We start from the raw sequence: 20,111 nt of genomic DNA, 5'->3' as shown, positions 1-20,111 counted from the left end.
TTGCTTGCTAATAAGTATTCATATGCTTCGCTTGCCACTGGCTCGAATGGTTTCTATAAAAATTTTGGTAATATTTTTAAATTTTTAATTTTGATTCTTTGAAAATTTGAAAATATTAAATATTTAATGTTTTTTAATAATCATGTGGATGATTTAATGCCAGGAGACGTGCTTTTAGTGAAATTCCGTAACTCTGAGCCGCCTAAATTTTATGAGTTTCTCACTAAAATTCATGCCCAACGTTGCTATCAAAAAAAAAAAATTATAAAAATAATTTTTTAATTTTAATTTGATTTAATTTATATTTTTATATTTTTAAAAAAATCAAACTGATCTTTTTAGTTAGCGATTTATCTCAATATAATCTAACCATTTATTTTATCAATAAATAATATTAAATTTCTTTCTCAATCGATGAAAATATTCGGATGGACTTCGAGAAAGAAAAAATGAGAAGAAAAAGTAGATGATGAGAAAAAAAAAAAAGGAAGGAAGAATGGTTACGGTTAAGGAATGAATTAAAGGAGGAGAAGGAAGATGAGAAAAAGAGGGTGGAGAGGAAGAAAAGAAGAAAGAATGAGTTACCGATAGAAAGGGATGGAGATAGAAGGAGCCGTCGTAAAGGGATAGCTTATAAACGGTTTGCAGGAAATGGAGGATAAAGAAGTGAAATGGATTAAGAGGAAGGAAAGAAAGTGGAGAGAGCTACCATGAAGAAGGAAAAATAAGTGAAAAAGGGAGAGAAGAATTTTTTACTGGTGAGAAGAGATGGTTGTAGAAGGAGCCATCTAAAGAGATAGAGCTCATGGGTTGGTTTGGCAGAAAAAGAAGATGAGGAGAAAAAAATAAGGAGGAAAAAAAGGAGATGAGAGGGGCCACCGGCAAGGAATAGGATAGAGGAGGAGAAGGAAGAGGTGGAGAAGAGGATGGAAAGGAAAAAGATGGAGAAGGAAAGAAGGGATGAAGATGGAGAAGGCTGTCTATAGGGAGATGGTTTATGAATGGTTTGAAGGAGAAGGATGAGGAGGAGAAGTGGATGGAAATGAAGGAGAGGAGAAATGAGAGGAGGAGAATGGATGGAGAAAGGAGAGAAGGAGAAAGGAGAAAGAAGAAAGAGGAGGAAGGGGAGGAGGAGAAATGGATGAGAAGGGGAGAAAGAGAAAGGAGAGGAGGAGGAAGGAAGAGAGAGAAAGAGAGACACTAGCCATGAAGGAGGAGGAGATCAATCGAAAAGGAAGAAGGAGGGAGAAGATGGGTATTTTTTATCATTTTAAAAAAATTTATTAATGGAGATAGATCACTGGACCACATCGGAACATATTGATAAGTAGAAGGATTAGTTTGATACTTTTTAAAGTACATGAGGTATAAGTAAAATTGAGCTAAAATAAAGGAGATATTTGTATAATTTTTTTAAAAAAAAAATTCATGTCCACTACATGGAGCCTACAACTAAACTGTGTACCGTATTAGTTAATTTAAAATTAGTGATGTGAACTGGACTATCAGCTACTTATATCTAAAATCAACGAACAGATGTTTATTCTTTCTTTGGGAATGCTATCATTCCAAGGGGACCATCCAAGCAAATTATTATCTCTTGGGGGTTGAGTTGATTGTCCTGCATACCATTTTTATCGAGATAAAGTGGATCAAAAATTTTATTCTAAATCTTTCCTTGATACCTAAGCAAATATCAACTGTGCCATCCATTCTGATAATAATTCTATAGTTGAAGTGAGAAACTAACTTTAAAAGAATAACAATAAAAAGATGAACAAATAGATATGTCATAACTAAGATAGTATAAAAATATTATGAATTTTTTTGGAATATGTCAAATCATATAAAAGATTTGTGGATTGATTAACCATGATTTATTTAGGAGCAGAGTTATTGAAGGGAATAAGACTTAAATCCACTATATGAGATTATTAATAATAGGTATCCAACAGCGTGATTAAAGATTCCTCCAAGGAGATTGAATCGGGTAGAAGCAAAGTTAATTGAGTGCTTGTATTAGCGATAAGAATTTATGAAAAATTATCACTATATTTTTAATATCCCTAAAAGAATTATCTATATAAGAGTTGCCATGAAAGCTAGGGTTTGGACATAATTTTAATAAACTCTCATAAAAATAAGATAGTGAATACAAGGCCATTAATATGCACTGAGATTGTTAAGATCTATATTAATTCATACTGTCGGGGTAAATAATTGAAATCATAGTTTTGAAAGATGTCCGAGGTCTTACTTAGAGAAAAGTCAAAATTTATTTACTATGCCAGGGGTTGCTCGGATGGTGATGCTCGACACCTTATCCAGTAATATGACTATTTACGATCGATGATGATATCGGTATTTAATCGGTTAAGTTGTTCAGTTAAGAGCTAAGGATCTATGGAAGAACCATTACATATGATCCAGAAGATCAGAGATCAGAAAATGGTTATCACGCATGACAAGGGCACCAATTGCTCCTAACCAAAAAGAGTGTGGGCTGCAATAACTATCTACTATATCTACTTAAATTTGATAACTTCTACATTCCCACGACTAGAGAGGTGGAAGTTACATGACAACGATAGACTCCACCCTTTATAAGGAGAGGTAAGAGGAGGATCAAGATAGGCTTTTTCATGATATATCAAGCTCTCATCTAGATGATTTTTTTTCACTGTTCCGTTAACTTCAGCTGACTTAAGCATCATCGAAGGATCTTTCGTCGGACAAATTCTGACAATAGAATTTCTTCGGCGTGTTCATCTTTCAATTGGGAGCAAATGCATTTACTCGATATCCCTCCAAATATCTCACCGGAGTTCAGCGTCAACACATACCATGCATATGATATGTAAAAATGTAAGACATGAGAACAGTTTTAAGGATGCACCGCTTCAGATGGATACAATTAAAAAAGTTCAAGTTTATTGAATACCTCACTCATTGTACATTGTTATTAAGAATTTTTTTTTGTAATTTCTACCAGCTTAAAGCTTGAAACTTTTATAAAAGACTGTTGAAATATATTGATAATTTTATAAATTTATTACTATATTTTTCTGGAAAGTTTCGACTCTTAAAGCTTTAATCATTTTGAATAATCTCACATTGGATAGTTAATGTAGTTACATGAAGTCTCGTTATTGAGGGACCAATCGGACTTTATGGGCTTTGGGTTGAAGAGAACAAGCGTCCTCGGCGCCTAGTTAAGTTGTTAGCCTACCCTCATGTGATAAATCAGATTTTTATGATGGTTAAATCTCCGGTTAATAATTTTGCTACTACAAGGCTTCAATGGGGCACTCGCCGGTTACTAGCCTGTCGGCAGGCTTTTAATGGCTAGAAAAAAACAAGCCGTTAATGGGCTCATGTTTAGGCCTTTATGGCCTTGTTGGATTTAGGCTCTCAATAAATTCTTTCTCCACCGGTCCCGGTGAAAAAAAATACGCTACTTCATCGGATTGGGCTACATAGTACAATTAATAGGAGGTCAGATATTTAATGCAGCTTAAATTTTTTTTTTAAAATTTTTCTTATTCAAAATATTCTTTTCCTCCAAGACACGGAAAGTCATAACTTGTGAATCCTGTGACATCCCAGATAATGTTACGACATCATATGCTTAATATAATATCTTACGTCAATAATATTATTTTTCGATAATTGTTCATAAGATGCAAAAGGATGTCATACGATTATTATGATACCCTATTATTTTCTATGATATACTATTGATTGCTATGATGTTCTATTGTTATCTATGTCATCCCGGTAAATCATGAGCAAAAATAGAATAAAAGATGATGTTTTTTTAGAGAAAAAAAAATATTTTAATCAAAAAAAATTTGAGAAAAAAAAATTGAACTTCATTAAATGCCCACCTCCTTAAAAATTGTACCATGTGGCTCAATTCGATGAAGCAGTGCATTTTTTCTCCATCAAAAATAGTGGACAAAGAATTACTTCTACTAGTAAGAAGGAGAAAAAAAAAAAAGTTCTCCCTGTTACCACTCTCTATTCTTTTCCTTCTACGTGTTTATTTTGTTGTTTGGTGACTAAATGAATCTTCCAGATCACACCTGCATCTGATCATGCTGACCAGACTTCTGACTAAGCAAGGTTCATTATAACTTGCGGAAAATGATGCCGAATATCTGCATGAAAGGGCAAAGTTCATGCTTATGAGTATTCTACATGTCCGTTTCTAATGCCAATGTTTATATAATGAATTCATTAAGGTTATTCAACAATCAATATTTTGAATCTTATTTTGCAAATGTTAGCAATAACCTCTAACAACATCACCCCTTATGACTTGGATAAGGGAGCAAGGATTTGATTCTAGTTGGAGTCAGCCCTAATGAGATTGTGTGGGTATCAGGTAGCAGGCTGGTTAGCACCTCCAAATCTTAAAATCAAAGGGAAAAAAAAAATCTTCATGTAACTCAAACAGAAACACTTTAAAAATTTAAATCTTCAACATGCTATCTTTATAAGACGAAGTACATTCGAAAATAACCCCTCATAGATAGATTTATGTATGGCAAATTTTGACCCGGCTTCATGTGGACTATGTTTGAGCTATGTAAGTTTCAATTTGCTCAGAAATGATCAGTAATTTGAGCTGGATGTTATCTCTCGAGCATCTTAGCTATAATATTGGATGACTTATATTTGGGTCAAAATTTTGAGAAATTACCGAACATAAATAGCTGGGTCAAGCAAGGCTGGATTTAGCTGGTCAGGTACCGGATATTCGACATCATCCTATCAGATTGCAGACCATTTTTTCGGCGCCGACGGAGTCTTGCTTCATTACTCATGACGTCAACTATTTTAGCAAGCATTCCACATACTTGTAATGCCCTCAACAACTTTTTCAGTGCTTCCTGATGAAGCTCAGACCAATGGGACTTGGTCTTTATAGACTTAAAATTGAGTGCTTTGTTTCTTTCTCATGAGGAGAAACGAAACAAAGTTTAGTTGGAGAAACATGAGCAACCGAGCACGAACTGCTACAAGGGCTGCTGCTGATGCATTAATTCATCGCTTATCGCTTATTATCGAAAATGCAACGTGTAGGACCTCCTTGTGCGTGGTAAACTACGTTTGAAATGAGACCACACAAATCGAGAACAATAGATCGGCAAAACATTTCTCCAAGATCTAGTCTTTTCAAACTGTTTGAAAACAGGAAAACCATAAATTCTAGCTATGAAAGACACAAGTAAGTCAGGCTTTATCTATTTTGCAGGGAAAGAGAGAGAGAGAGAGAGAGAAGGGGAATATCGAAGCATTTTCTTTGAGCAGACAATTCTTGCCTTTTCCAGTTTGAACCTCTCACTTGCCAAAATGTGGTTCAATTTCAGGTGCCTCTTTTCCCAGGAATACTCTGTCTTTCCTACCTAGAAATCTCATGTTTTGAGGAATATCCTAACCGTTCCATCTCCCAGTTTAGCTTGGAAGCGACTCTTTCGTGGCGAGGGAAGTACTCCTATCAGAAGGAAGGAACATGCTTAACTTGTCAATATGAGAATTATAATTTGAGACTTCGGAATTTATTAACAGCCATAAAATATCACTTCCACACATGGTCATTTGTTCCCAAATAGGTCTCCATGTATATATACATTTATATGAATTCCACTAGATTGTAATGTTATTTGCATTATTTCTATTGGCCTGCGTATACAATCATGTAAATGAATGCAATTATATATGTCTGATAATTAAATGAGAAGTATGCGGAATTGCAGGTGAATGAGTGTCTTATTCAGATGTATGATATGATATGTGTGTCCATTAACGGATATGGATATATAGACACGTATAAATAATAAAAAGGAAAAACTTGCCAACCACCCTTATCTCATCTGGGGAGAGGTCTAGGGTTCAGATCCACCCGCCAGCTGCAAGTCAATGAAGTTCTACTCTTCTTGATGGTTAAATATCACATCATTTAATCACTCTTTATAGATTAATTTTTCCTAATGTGATCTACACCTCCATCCCCACCATGTCCTAGCCTAATCCCCCATCCTTCCTTAGTTTAATTTGGCCTAATTAGTTCAAAATATCTTATCCTCTATTTTTGCCGTATTTTTTGTCTAATTTTCATGATTATTCCTTAACTAGGCCAATAGATCTTATCCTTTCCACATAAGGCTGCACCCTTAGCTTGCCCTAATCACCATCTCAACCATATGCCATGCATAGAATTCTCCCAAGACATGCATACCTAATTCTCTACTTGATTTGGACCCACAACATGACTAATAAAGTCCAAATTGGGCTACATTCTACTATTGCTTCCTTAATTTAACTAAATTTCTAAAATCATAAGAGAATTCTTTAATGCCATCCCTTGGTTATCATATGCTCTGGTCTTAAGATTACACTACCTAGGATTATAACACTATGACCTCTGGTCCCTCTTTCAGAATTCTTTTAATCAAGGTTTGTCGTGCCAATATTGAAGCCTGGATTGATCGACTGGCGATGCAATTCAATAATGCCACCATGCCATTTCGTATCAAGCCTGGACAGACATAAATAGAGGGTGGAGGGAGAATAAGAGAGGAAGAGAGAGAGAGAGAGAGAGAGGTAGAAAAGGCGAGGGAGGGAGGGCCTTGGAGGGACTTTAGAGGCCATCTAGCTCGGCTGAAGCTAGAGGAGGGTGGAGGAAGGGAAAGAGAGGGAGAGGAGGCTGTTGGAGGGGCTGCCCTCCAATAGCCTCTAAAGGCCCTCTCTCTCTCTCTCTCTCTCTCTCTCTCTCTCTCCCCCTCCTTCCCTTCCCCCCTCCCTCTCTCTTTCCTTCTCCCCCTCTTCCTTCTTATTGGTTTTTTATTTCACACTAGAACTATACCAGCTAGCTGCTGGTATGGATCGGTACATTTTGAACTGGATGGTTCGAGATGATTCAATAAACCATGCTCCTAATTCTCTATTTACCTATTACATCACACCCACTTACATACATAATGTGTATCATAGATACCATTGCCACACTGCATCATCATTTTAACTTTTCAAAAAATTCTTATATCTCACTCGCCCATAACTACCTAGATTTTCTCTCCCCATGTGAACTTTCCTTCCACTTTTTCTTGTAGGTTCATTCCTTTGCACCATTATCCTTTTTCTAAAAAAATAATAAGAGATCCTCTCCATAAAATTCAATTTCTTATCTATGTCAAAATCCATAATATGCATTGGCTCAAAATCATGTTTTGTATTTGGCCTCCCTAATCCCATCATTCTACTCCAAGGGGGTGTTTGGTTCACGATCAAAATTGAAACTAAAACTAAAATCAGAATCGATTGAAATCAGAATCAGAATAGCCATATTTATGGAAGCATTTGGTTGATAAGTGGAATCAGAGTCGAAATGGAGATTTGAATCCTTAGGGGAGAGTTGAGATTAGATTTTAGGAAGATTGCACTATTCCCATTCCACTCTAGAATCAGAATCAAAATGAAACTCCCCCCAACCAAATGGTTGGAATGAGAGTCATTTATTCTCATTCCAAACTCCAACTCCTGCAACCAAATACCCCCTAATTTATTTTGTTAGCCTTGGATACATTTTAATCCCTCTAAAATCCTATATTCTAACCCCCTTGATCCAATTCACACCTCTACCACAACTCTTTGAAACCTTTGATCATAACCCCAATCTCTACCCTTTCCATCTATTAATAAACTCATTCTTTTCATAAAAAGGGAAGAAAAATTAGACAATCTTCCAGGAATCATGCCAAAATAAATATCCTAAATCTAAGAAATCTCTTTCTTTCACATTCTTGTTCCGACCCTCCTCCACCTAAGGAAAATCCTGAATCTAACCATTAGTGCTTTTTATAACCCATTAGGAAAGCTTAGAATACATATCCTATCCTCTTAGTTAGGAGGCCTCTTTTAGCAAAGGCCCCAACCTAAAAGGATAGTTAGAAGAAGCAGCAAAGAAGGAGATCCTACACTAACCTTCCCTCCTCTCCTCCTCCTCCTCTCTCTTCTCCCTCTCCTCTTTTCTCTCTCTTTTTTTTTTCCATGTCTGGTAACTTTTAGGAGCACCAAAATATAGTTCAGGAATTGTGAACCTAGCCTTAGGACCCCTATCTAGGCCTCCATGCTGCATGCGCCAGGTGCAATTGGACCGCGTCAAATCCCATGGTGGATAACATGCCACGCTACCCCCTTGCATTTCACCAATTCCCGATTGCGTGCTATCCAGTGTGCATCTGCTCCGGGATTTGCCCTAGTTCACTTAAACTTGGTGCATGCAATAATTTCTCCCTATCTAGGGAGTGATTTAGTGCATTCTGTAGTCCTTCCCCAACACCAATATAGAAGCTTACCATTGCTTTATCCAATCCTTCTTAGCTAAATTTAAATGGCGACTCCATTGCTTAGCTTCACGAGGGGTAGCCTACACCTGACATTTCACTACATTCCTCAAGTATAGAAGCTGTCAAAATCTCAATATCGCAGCATTAATGATTTATATGTTAGGAAGGATACGTGATCAACTTTTTTTGAAGAATGAAATAGACCATAGCAAAGATCCTTTTACCCATACTGAACTTTACTTCAAAAAGACCTGAGCCAGCATATTTCTTTCCTCACTGAATGGATGAATGAGCAAGACTTTTCCTCAGAAGTATTTTAAAGAAGAAAGTGAAACTGATCTATGATTATACTATTCCATTCACGGCTTATTTCGAGCCGTGATTCTGGTAACAAAGGTTATAATAAACTCTATGGATTTGACAATATTGTGGATTTGTATTCTGATTACATTCACTAGTTCTTAACATTAGTGACAGATAGTACACCGGGGAATTTCTACACTGAAAAGCATTACCAGAATGATTTGAATATATTCCAAAGCAGGATTAAAATTCAGGAAACCCTTTTTCTGTCAAAAATTTCTAATTCACAATCAAGATTCTTTTTCTTTCCTTAAAAAAATCAGTAGTTTCATATTAGATATGAGAGTTTTTTTTAGGACTTCTTTGGTTGTTAAGCAGAATAGGCTAAAAACTCAATGAAAGAAAAGCATGAGATGCATAAATATCATGATTATGAACTAAGTTATGTTTGACGTAGAAATATTCATTTCCATGATTCCAGGGATTTCATGAATTTTCAACCGCAGAGAGGACATCGTAATTTTGCATCATGCCTTGATTTTGTTGTCAGATTATTAACAAGCAACTCCCATATCACATGCAAAGCGAAAAATGCAACAAATGTAAGACAGTCTATTCAAACACATTACATAGAATTGCTTGAGATGAGTTATATGCATCACCTCTAACTTCTTCACCAATTCCTTTGCTGTTGGAGCAGATACAATGATATGACGGGCATTTGGGTTAATGAAACCTTCCTCTACTGCTTTGTCAATGAAAGACAGCAAGGAGTTGTAGTATCCATCCACATTCAGCAATCCCACCTGTGGAGTACATGTAGATTTAAGTGAGATTTGGCATGCTTCCATGGTAGTATACCTGTGTCAATCAACGTATAATTACTCATTGAATATTCACAAGAAGTCACCATGAACTTGAGAACTCAATATGCATATTTGATCATATCTTCAAATTCAATATTTGATTTTGTTATATATGTGTTCTTGTGCATGCATGTGCATGCTGCTTGCATGTGAGTGGATGGATTAACTCACAATGCAAAACCGGGAAGCAAGCATGCCGGCATGTAACAATGTAGACAACAATAACTAGTGCTGATAGAGCCAAAAATTTTTTAAATCAATTCAACAAAAACCGGTATCTTAACTAGTCCTGAGACTTTCAAACAAGATCTGCATTGATTTGTAATAGAAGCATCAAGAAATCCGACTCTTTTTTCAGGTTGGCTGGAAAAGCTTCTAAACTATAAAAACACAGAAAATCAAGTGACAATGCCGAACCACATGAATTCATACACAACTAGCGACTGAAAGAATATGAGAGCAACTTAAATTTTGCAATGCATTCATGGTTTCTTTAATTAATCACTCTCATGATGGCACAATTAATTTGCAAATGCACAATTTTCATAGTAACCTATTTCACACTGTGGTTAAGGATAAATAAGGTCTTTACCCCCACGAACAAAAAACAGAGGTAGAGAAGGTCAAAGGTGAAAGCATCACAAAATTAGGGCAAAAGGAATGAAAATTGAATCCATGTCTAAGAACACCAATTAGTCTTTATATCTTCTTGATGCCCTTCATAACTATATTTAGTGCTCTTGCCATCAGAACTGATTCTCCAGTCCAAACAACTTTTGTAAAGCTAGTATATCTTAATTTCTTTCCTTTAAAGAGATGATGCTGTATTCTTGTTAATTTTATTGTTAATAGGTAAAGAAGCAAGGCTGAATCATCTCCTTAACTCATTTTTCTCACTTAATAAAAGGAACTCTCATTAAAATAATTAAAATGACACTAAAAAGTCATTACCGGCTTATCATGAATGCCTAACTGAGCCCATGTTATCACTTCAAGCAGCTCTTCAAGAGTTCCATATCCTCCTGCATTAAAATCTTAATCAGCTCTGTGATATAATGAGCCACCAATCTAATAATACTAGAAAAACTTCAGTTATTTTTACGTAATTTTTCTGCTGTAGTCATTTCAATTATCATGGGATAAGGCTATTATCTAAATTGTCATGATAGTCAACCGAGAGAAGTCCTTTGAACTTCTCTGTAAGCTGTATAAATTTGAATTATTAAGATCTGTAACACTAAGTTCTCAAGATAACTCATGATATGAAGCTAATCATAGTCAAAATCTCAAGTATTAGGATATTCTAGTAATGCCAATTTTGTACAGAGAAGACATCAAATACACTTCATGTTCCGGCAGATTCAGCATACGAAAGTATGGCATACTAAAAGTAATCATACCATCTTATCCAATCAAAGAACATGTTGGGCGTTCATCAGGAATTGTCAATTTTCAGTGGCAGAAATTGATGAACAGTGCTTTGTTTTAAGACTAATGGGACATGCTATTTCTACCATGCAAGTACATTTTCTCTTTATGTGGGTTTATCTTGGCTCATTGTAGAAAAAGAATATGCGACAATGACGGTGGTTTTATTGACATTTTAAATAGAGCCATAGAAAGCAATATCCCCTTTTTTGATCGAAAGAACCACTTTTCCCTGCTCTTGCCAAATACCAACTATTGGAAAATCCTTCCTATTTGATATTTAGATAACCAAAACTTGAAATCTTTACTGAAAATAAGAACGTCAGTGAAGCATATTAGCAGACAATCGAAAGGTTTGGCAGGATTATTTTGTTAAAAATAAATAAAGTTGAGACAAATCAACCAAAGCCACACTTTAAGGTAATGGCAATGTCTTAAGAACTTCTGAAGATCTTGCACACATCAACGGTGTCCAACAGACAGACAATTGAGAGAAGAGAAAAACAAGGTCATGATCCAGTTACGGTCCCAACAATTCAAGATCTTGGGCGAGGCACACAGAACTAATAACCTTTGGTAGTTTTTTTCCTCACAAAGTGGCTGCCCCATGACTCGAGTTCGGGCCATTGCACTTGTCAACTCAAACCTTTTATGATTGCACCAAGTGATGGCTCCCCAATATATTTTTTTCTAACATAAAATTGCGAGAAAAGAGACTAGAATATTTTTTTCCTTGAATTTAGCCATAGAATTCAAGGTTTTGAATAACACATCAATCCTGTTATAATAGTTCCATACACCCACTAGTTGTCTTAAAAAGCAAATTTTTAAATGACTAATATTAAATAATCACTGAATAAATGGCTATTATAGTGGTGTTGTGGTACAAATAATGAGTAATAAGGCGTTAGCATGTCTTTCTTTTTTTTTATAGATAAAATAATACATTTTGGAGTTGTACAATTATTTTTGGAGGGAATCTTGAGAAAAAATTAAAATTTAAAAATATTTTTATTTAAAAAAGAGCGCACGAAATGGCTATTATGCATGTTATGACAGTCCATTATAATGGAAAATAATGAACAATAACAGCTATTATAGTTTTCCAAGTTATTTATCCCAAAAACATAATGGGAGTGGCCAAAACTATAACAGCTATAATGCTATTATTTAAAACCGTGATGGAAATTCTGAATCTCCAAAAGAAAAGAAAAAAGATAGGTAGACTTTGTTAAAATGAAAAAAGGAGGGAAAAAAAAAGCTCGCCGGACATGCCAACAATAAAAACAAAATCATCCCCCGAAGCTGAAATAGCACGAGAATTTCCAATGTAGGTTTCTGCTTATCTCTTATTTCACTGCATTTAAATGTAGGTTTTTGAGAAAAGGCCATCTGAAGTCTATGTCATTATGTGGGAAGGGAGTACTAATCTTTCTTTTTTTTTTTTATGATAAAAGGAGGGACTACTAATCATGTCTTTTTCTTCCTTGATTTGCCTTGGAACTCTAGTTATGGCAGATGGAAATCCACAGGTTTATACACTAACCAGGCAAGGCGATGAAGGCATCAGATTGTCTAGCCATCTCCGCCTTCCTTTGGTGCATATCTGCAACAGCCTTCACTTCTCCTACAGTTTCCCCCGTAATCTGCAAAAAGGAAGCAACAAAGACCCCCACCAACAAAAAAAAAAAAAGAAGGAAAATGTTTTACATAATATATCCCATTGATGATCGGTCTCAAATACACCATCCCAGTCCCCCAAACACACACACACACATATGGTAAGGCTGTAAACCTTTTCCAAAAGGCTTTTTAATAGATACTGTGCAGAGAAGCAATGTCGGATGTGGCAGGTCAAGGAAAGTGGAAAGACCTAATCAATCACCAGCCTCTCCGAAGGCTCTAAAAAACACAGAGATGCAGTCAAAATTCAAAATAGAAAACTGAAAGCGCTTTTAGAATCTGAATAAAGAAATGGTCATGGACTCGAACCAAAATGTAAGGTAAAAAGTGAAAACGACCCATTCATGTTGTTTTTGTCATATATAACCACAACTCAGCAGCGGCAAGGGGGAAGAAGCTTAAAAATAGTTATCCCTGATATCAGGGCAGCAGATCCCCGGAAGCCTTTGAAAAACTCCATACGGATATAAGACGGCCACGTTATTTCCCGACGATAAAACAATACAAAAGAGGGGAAAACAACTAGAAGATCAAAATTCATCAATAATTTTTAACTCAGCAGCAAGTAGCAGGAGTCAAAACCGGCAGACGATGAAATGTGTTCGAGGGAGAGATGAGAAGGTTTCTTTAATACGAAAGGGTTTATTTATTATCTGCCAAGAAAGCAGAAAGGGGTTTATTAATTTATCAGAAAAGAAAGAATGTCTTCTAGTCATAATAGCCGACATACCTCTCGGGGCATGAGAGTCTTAGGTATGACCCTGCAATGCATAGGGAGACAGTAACATTACGAAATGAGCTGCCGAGGAGCAAAACAACAACCCAAACGCTCGTGAAATTTCTTTCGCAGGATTGTACTTGGTTCCATAAATAATTGTCTTTTTTTCCCCAGAAAACAACATAAGATGATGAATTGCATACAAGGATATCAACTCACCCGATGACATGCCTCCCCCCATCATGAACGGCTTGGGAAACCAAACCCATCAAACCGACACTACCCCCACCATAAACCAGATCGATGTTCCCCGACACCTGAAACCAACCAAACCATTCAGCACCCTGAAAAGGGAAAAAGGCATATATACGAATGTTATGTTATCGTTATAATAACACATATTTCTGTCGTTCCCTGCGATCTAGCGCAACCGCGTCATAGCTCACCAGCGCTTCCTGCACCGCCTTCTAAATCACGTTGCCACATGTGTCAGAAAACGAAACAGGGGAATAGAACTCTTGAATGAATCACGGAGCATGTATTTAAATACACGTTTCGGAGAGAGAAGAATGTATTATTTCACCGGCGGCTTACTCACTGTGTTCCATTAATGAGGTTTTATGAATTCAATGAGCCAGTGGTTGATGGCTATCCAGGTCATTCGGGAATTCCAGCCATGAGGTTTTATGGAGGAGGTAAAAAGTATAGGAGAAGTTCCAACATAACACGGTAGAGTCGATGATAAGATAAAGTGCACCCATTTGAGTCACCTAAGATAGCAACACAAATTTCAAAACATATCTCGTCTGGTGAGGTAGCTCCATGGTGCCGAAATGTACAAATCTACTCTGCCTCTGAGACACGCACATAAACAGAACGAGAGAGAGAGACCAATTTGCAAGAAGCTGATGAACATGAATCAGAAGACAGACCCGCGACACAAATTTTACTGGTCTATTCAGCACGAGGAAAGCTAGGGAGGATGGCCAAGGATGTACTCCATTATCAACCGTAATCTTTCCAGTTTCTAGATGCAGCAAAACTGCGGAAGGTCAAAACTCGAGCAAGAACCATGCAGCAACAAGCAGCCAAGGAAAGGAAACCGAAAGCTAGAAATGAAGCACGCACCAGGTTCGGAGAAGGTGATACGAGAGCGTACCAATTCCTTGCCGAGCTCCACTGCAGCATCCTGGTAGCTTCTCTTCTTCCCCTGGCTGCTGCCACAGAAGACGCATATCCTTTTGAATTTGGACCGTCTCGTTTCCTGCTCCCCCTCCATTCCTCCTGCCTTCCCTTCTCCCCTTTCTCCGGCCTCGCTTACACTACGATTTGGACATCGGCCTCGGCCACTTTCTAGTGCGCCCTCCGTGCCTGTATATCAAAGGAAGCACACGTGCTCGCCACCACGGACGCCACACGCACGGCGCACGATGGACCGGTATGAAAAGAGGGGGCCCCCGGCCCCGCCCCCGTGTTCCCCCCTCTTCTTCTTTAGCCATCTCGTCCATGTCACTGCGGCTGGGTTTCCTCAAACATGAGAAGAGAATGAATGAGTCGGACGCACCAGGAAAGTTGGAACATTCATTAAATGTGTTGGGCTTTTGCCCTAGCTCCCATTCTGCCTCCATGCGCGGCAGAAGCAGAAGCAGAAGCAGAAGCAGAAGCTATATATATTTATGGATATGGATTCAAATATGACATAATATATAATTAAAGACGTCCATATATCGGAGGTCAAGTATTATCTCGGGAGCATTCCATAAAATCATATGAAAGTTCGTATGAGACGGCTCGATCCAGACAGGCCCTTAGATAAAATGGAGATAAATGATCTAAAAAGAGTACATATCTCTGGGACAGCGAGCGACCAACCTCCATTCTGCCGCCAAAAGCAACCAACCACCCAGCCAAGCTAGCTACCCCAGCAGCTAGCAGATGGGACAGCCATGTTCGTGTTCATGGTAAACATGGACGGTAACCAAGCATTCCAAAATTCAGATTGGAGGCAAACCCAATTACAGAAACACATCCGACATTTTTCATTAATTTTTACGTTATAAATGAGTCATGAGACCTGTTTTTCCATCCGTGTTCAGGCTATATATGTATATATCTCGGTATGGATAAAATTTGCAGATAATGTTTGTTCGCACTTCAATCCAAGTCTTATTCGATCTTTCTATTCGCCAACCTTGAGACTTGCAACCATGTGTCCATAGAAATGATTGGGGTTTTCCACTCATCACTTGATTGCTGTGTATTTGTTTAGGAAACACGAGGGAGCAGAGCATGCCTCGTGTGTGAGAGAACAAAAACTATGTCTACATATGCTCGTGTGCTTATTTACTTGGTTGTGGAAACCTGAATGGGGGAAGAGAGAGGGAGGGGGACCACACCCTCAGCCTCATCGATAGTCTTCAACACACGCAGGGGGTGGAGATACATATATAGTTGGCTCTCCGATGTAACGATGTTGCTCTAAGATATAAAATTATTAAAAAAAGAAAAGAAAAGAAAAGAAAAAAAACATATTGCACATACAGGAGAGGTCCATATTTGGAAGGCAACTCATCTGGTTTTATTTATCCTTGGCCAGCCTATATACCCCCTGCTGGACACCCTTGCCACATGCGGAGGAAACATCTGTAAATATTATTCAACACGCCCTCCCCATCCCCCCATACCTCCAACCCCTCTCACCAGACCAAGCATGCTATCCCCCATCCACGCCATCCATTCCACCGATTGCTTTGCCAACCTTCTCCCCCCGCCATCATTCCTCCCCTTCTCCAATACCTATACATATAAAAAATCTCAACCCATATCCCATCTCCTCTATAAAATCCCCTTCATATATTTTAATCCAAATACCATTCCCCAAGGTTATAGGAACCAAACACTTGCCCTCGGAATATGTTTTGAGATCCCCAAAACACTTGCTCTCCACCTACTCCCTTCCTATCCATCCCCTTCTCTTCATCCGCTGCAAGCAGACGCCCCTTTCTGAAGAGACTGAACGTACGCTCAACGAGTTCCATATTTCCTTGATTCGAACTTTTGTCTGCTAGTGCTTGGATAATAATAACCATATATATGCTTCGAGCCAGAACCAGAAAAAACGCAGTAACATGACACCATATAAAAGCTTACTTTATAGTAGTAGACTGATACATACATTTTGCGAAATAAATATAAAAACGTTGTCAATTATTTTCAGTTCGATGCGCGATGTGCTGCATTAGTACCATACTCCTCGTGTCATGTGTAACGAGGAATTTCACTCATATCTCAAATAGTTTTTCCTGTGGTTGCACTGCTGCATCTTTCAGTCTGCTCGTCCTTCTCATCACGTTCTCCAATCCGAGAAGATACTTTTGGCCCTCCCAATGACCGACCTTGCGCTAATGGCGTTTCCCTTTCCCGATGCTCCTATACGGTTTCAGGGTCATAATTTGCTAGTTCGTACCAGCCAGTATGCAGCAACAAGAAATGGAATCGCCTGCCACATCTCTCTCTCTCTCTCTCTCTCTCTCTAGAGAGATCGAGATCGAGATCGAGATCGAGAATTGGACTTGTTGGAAATTTTCTAGGGGTGTATCGGACGGTACCTCATTGCTTGCACGATTGAAATGAGATATGTTGGGATATATCGATCGATTCTTCTGTACCGATTTATTTTTAGATCTATCCGATTTTATCGATCGAATCGATCGATGGCTCCAATAATAACTGCCGATAAAGATCTTCAACGATATTCGATCAAAGATATATCGATCAAACAGATTCGTACTATTTTTCGACCGATTAAATGATCGAGTTCAAATCATCGATCCACTGTCGGAGGTGGCAGTCGACGTCCGACTTTCGCAGGGCACCAGATCAGTCGATGGTGTCTCTGGACCATCACCCGACGTCTTGGCAGCCGAATATCGATATGTGATCGACCAGACCATCAAACACCGTACGATCGCTATGGGCAGTTGTCCTGTCAAGGACATGCGGCACGGCCGCCCTGGGGCAATATCCTGCCGAGAACATGGATTGATCCCAATGACTTGACAGCCCACGACGACTTGACAACCCACGGTGATTTGACAACTCCTCAGTTGTCTACACCATTAATGATGGGGCCATACCGCATTCTACTATAAAATGGAGTAAGGCAACAGTATTGGTAAGGACTAAGTTCCAAGTCCTAAGGTCCCAAGCGCTGGGTCTCGAGAAGCGCCTCTTAGCTCTTGAGCTCCTTTTCTCTTTCCCTCTCTTCCGCTGAGCCTCTGATTTTTCACTGTTGCCTAGTCTCCTCTCTGACTTGACCGTCGGAGGATCCCCACCGGAGGCATCTCCGGCCTGTGTGGACTTCTCTTGCAGGTGCGCGATGCCGGCGATCGGGACAATGGAGGGATTGGCTGCAACAGATTTTGGCGCGCCAAGAAGAAAAATTCGACAGAGGTAAGCCAGCGAGCTCCACAGAGCTCGAAAAGTCTCTCGAAATGACGAAGACCAGAACTCAGCGATCGAGAGCTATCGGGTCGGTGAGACACTCTTCCCACTGGGAAGAGACCCCTCCTTCACCGTCCATGGTGGAGCCCAGCTCTCCCCATCCGGTGGTAACCACGGAGGTGCAGATCGCGACGATCGTGCGGCAGATGACCGTTTTGACGGACGCGGTCAAAAATCTCCAACAGCAACCGATTCAGTTGTCGCAACTGCCGGCGGAACAACCGACGGTGCACCCTATGCCGTCCAGAAGCAGCCGCCGACGTCCGCGTCAACTTTCGTCTCCTCCTCAAGAGCAGCCATCTCAGCACTCCTACCGAGAAAGGGAGAGACGGCCACGGCGCGACATCCACCGGTCTTGACGTCCTTCTCTTTCCCAGCTGGAGCAGGCGAGGAAGGAGAAGCTGTCGCGGACACCGTCCGTCTCACTCTCGAGCTCATCGAGAGGTTCGACCTCCGGGGTTTCGCAACATCGATGGTTGGACGATTACGAATGTAGGTTTCGAAGAAATCGACCGTCGACTTGTCCAGCTCCAAGTGAATGGTCAGAAGTCTTCGAACGACGTTGACTTCCGAACCACCCAACCTCTCTTTCGATTTGTCTTCGACGAACCGATCCCTAGCCGGTTCAAGATGCCTCATGTGGAGCCCTACGACAGCTCCACCGACCCTGTTGACCATCTGGAGAGCTACAAAGCTCTCATGATGATTCAGGGAGAAACCGATGCCCTCCTTTGCATCGACTTCCCCATCACGCTCCGTAGCTGCCAGGGCCTGGTACTCCGACCTCCGCTCAGGGAGTATCCACTCTTTCGGACAGCTCGAGCATTCTTTCGTGGCTCACTTCAGTACCAGCCGGAAGCCGCCGCGAACCTCGGACAGTCTTTTCTCCCTCAAACAGGGAGAAAATGAGACGTTCTGACATTTTGTGGCCCGATTCAATGCGGCCACACTTGAGATCCGGGACCTCAACGAAGATATGGCTATCTCAGCCATGAAGAGGGGGCTAAGGGGATCCCGATTTACATATTCTTTGGACAAGACCCTCCCCCGGACGTATGCCAAACTGTTGGAGCACGCATACAAATACATGCACATGAATGAAGGAGCTTCCGATGCCTGACCGAAGGCGCAGGCCAAAAGGAGAAGCAGAAGAAAAGTCGGACTGCTGCTGAACCCAGCAGGCCCCCGACCGATAAGCGGATCTCGCCCCGACGACGGAGTCCGAGATCGCCCGATGCCGGAGTCTGAGATCGACGCATCGCAGGTATGACTCCATATACTCCTCTCTCTGCTCCTCGTGTGCAGATCCTGATGAAGATCGAAGGAGCGGAATACCAGCGATGGCCCCCACCTCTGAAGGCAAAGGGTCTCGACCGGAGAAGATACTGTCAGTTCCATCGGGGTCACGGTTATACCACCGAGCAATGCATCCAACTCAAGGATGAAATAGGGGCCCTCATACGATGAGGTATCTCGAAAAGTACCGAAGGGACCCACCGGCTCGGCCCCTTCCTGACCAACAATCCCAACCGACTGAAGAGGCGGCAATGATCAACCTACTGCTGAGTCATCAACATGATTTTCAGACGACTGGATCGAGGGACGACTGAAGAGGAGTCGACGAAGAGGCCCGCACCAGAACAATGTAATCTTCACAGATGAGGATGCTCGAGGAATCCAAACTCTCCATGATGACACTGTAGTTGTCTCGACGATGATAGCAAACTATAAATGTAAAAAAGATTCTTATAGATAATGGAAGCTCAACTAATGTTTTGTTTTACTCGATCTTTTTCCGAATGCGACTGTTCCGACCGAACTTAGGAGAGTCTTTGCGCCCCTAGTGGTTTTACCGGGGAAGCCGTTACGATGGAAGAAGAAATTACTCTTCCCGTGATGGCTGGGACCGAGCCCAGACAAACACCATCCATACGACATCATGATCGTCCAAGTACTTTCGGCTTACAACACCATACTTGGAAGATCCAGACTAAACGCCCTCAGGGCGATAGTCTCGATGTACCACTTGCTGGTCCGGTTTCCAACTAAAAATGAAGCTGGAGAGATGCACGGGGATCAACAACTCGCTTGACAATGCTTCCAAATCTCTACTCAAAGCAATGAATCTAAGGACTCCCTAACGGTCGACAAGCTGGACCAACGGGAAGAGGAGAGGGGTGAACCGGCTGAACAGCTGATTTCCATCCGATGACCAAGATCCTGAACAGGTCGTCTGGATCGGGTCGCAGTTGTTCA

The 20,111-nt window shown here is 40.1% G+C and overlaps 1 protein-coding gene across 1 annotated transcript; it reads right to left on the bottom strand.

The window, feature by feature from the left end:
• Window positions 1-5,153: 5,153 nt before the first annotated feature.
• LOC105033418 (cytokinin riboside 5'-monophosphate phosphoribohydrolase LOG3) lies at window positions 5,154-14,916 on the bottom strand. The gene is made up of 7 exons (XM_010908213.3): window positions 14,512-14,916; window positions 13,572-13,669; window positions 13,365-13,395; window positions 12,498-12,597; window positions 10,475-10,545; window positions 9,320-9,463; window positions 5,154-5,500 (listed from the first exon to the last, which is right to left on the bottom strand). Exons 1-7 carry the CDS (start codon window positions 14,629-14,631, stop codon window positions 5,408-5,410), a joined length of 657 nt encoding a protein of 218 aa, XP_010906515.1. The 5' UTR covers window positions 14,632-14,916; the 3' UTR covers window positions 5,154-5,407.
• Window positions 14,917-20,111: the final 5,195 nt, after the last annotated feature.

Source organism: Elaeis guineensis, chromosome 16 (genome assembly GCF_000442705.2).
Source record: "Elaeis guineensis isolate ETL-2024a chromosome 16, EG11, whole genome shotgun sequence".
Classification (NCBI taxonomy): domain Eukaryota; kingdom Viridiplantae; phylum Streptophyta; class Magnoliopsida; order Arecales; family Arecaceae; genus Elaeis; species Elaeis guineensis.
The sequence above is the reverse complement of the archived record's forward strand: the minus strand, read 5'-3'. Positions and strand labels throughout refer to the sequence as shown.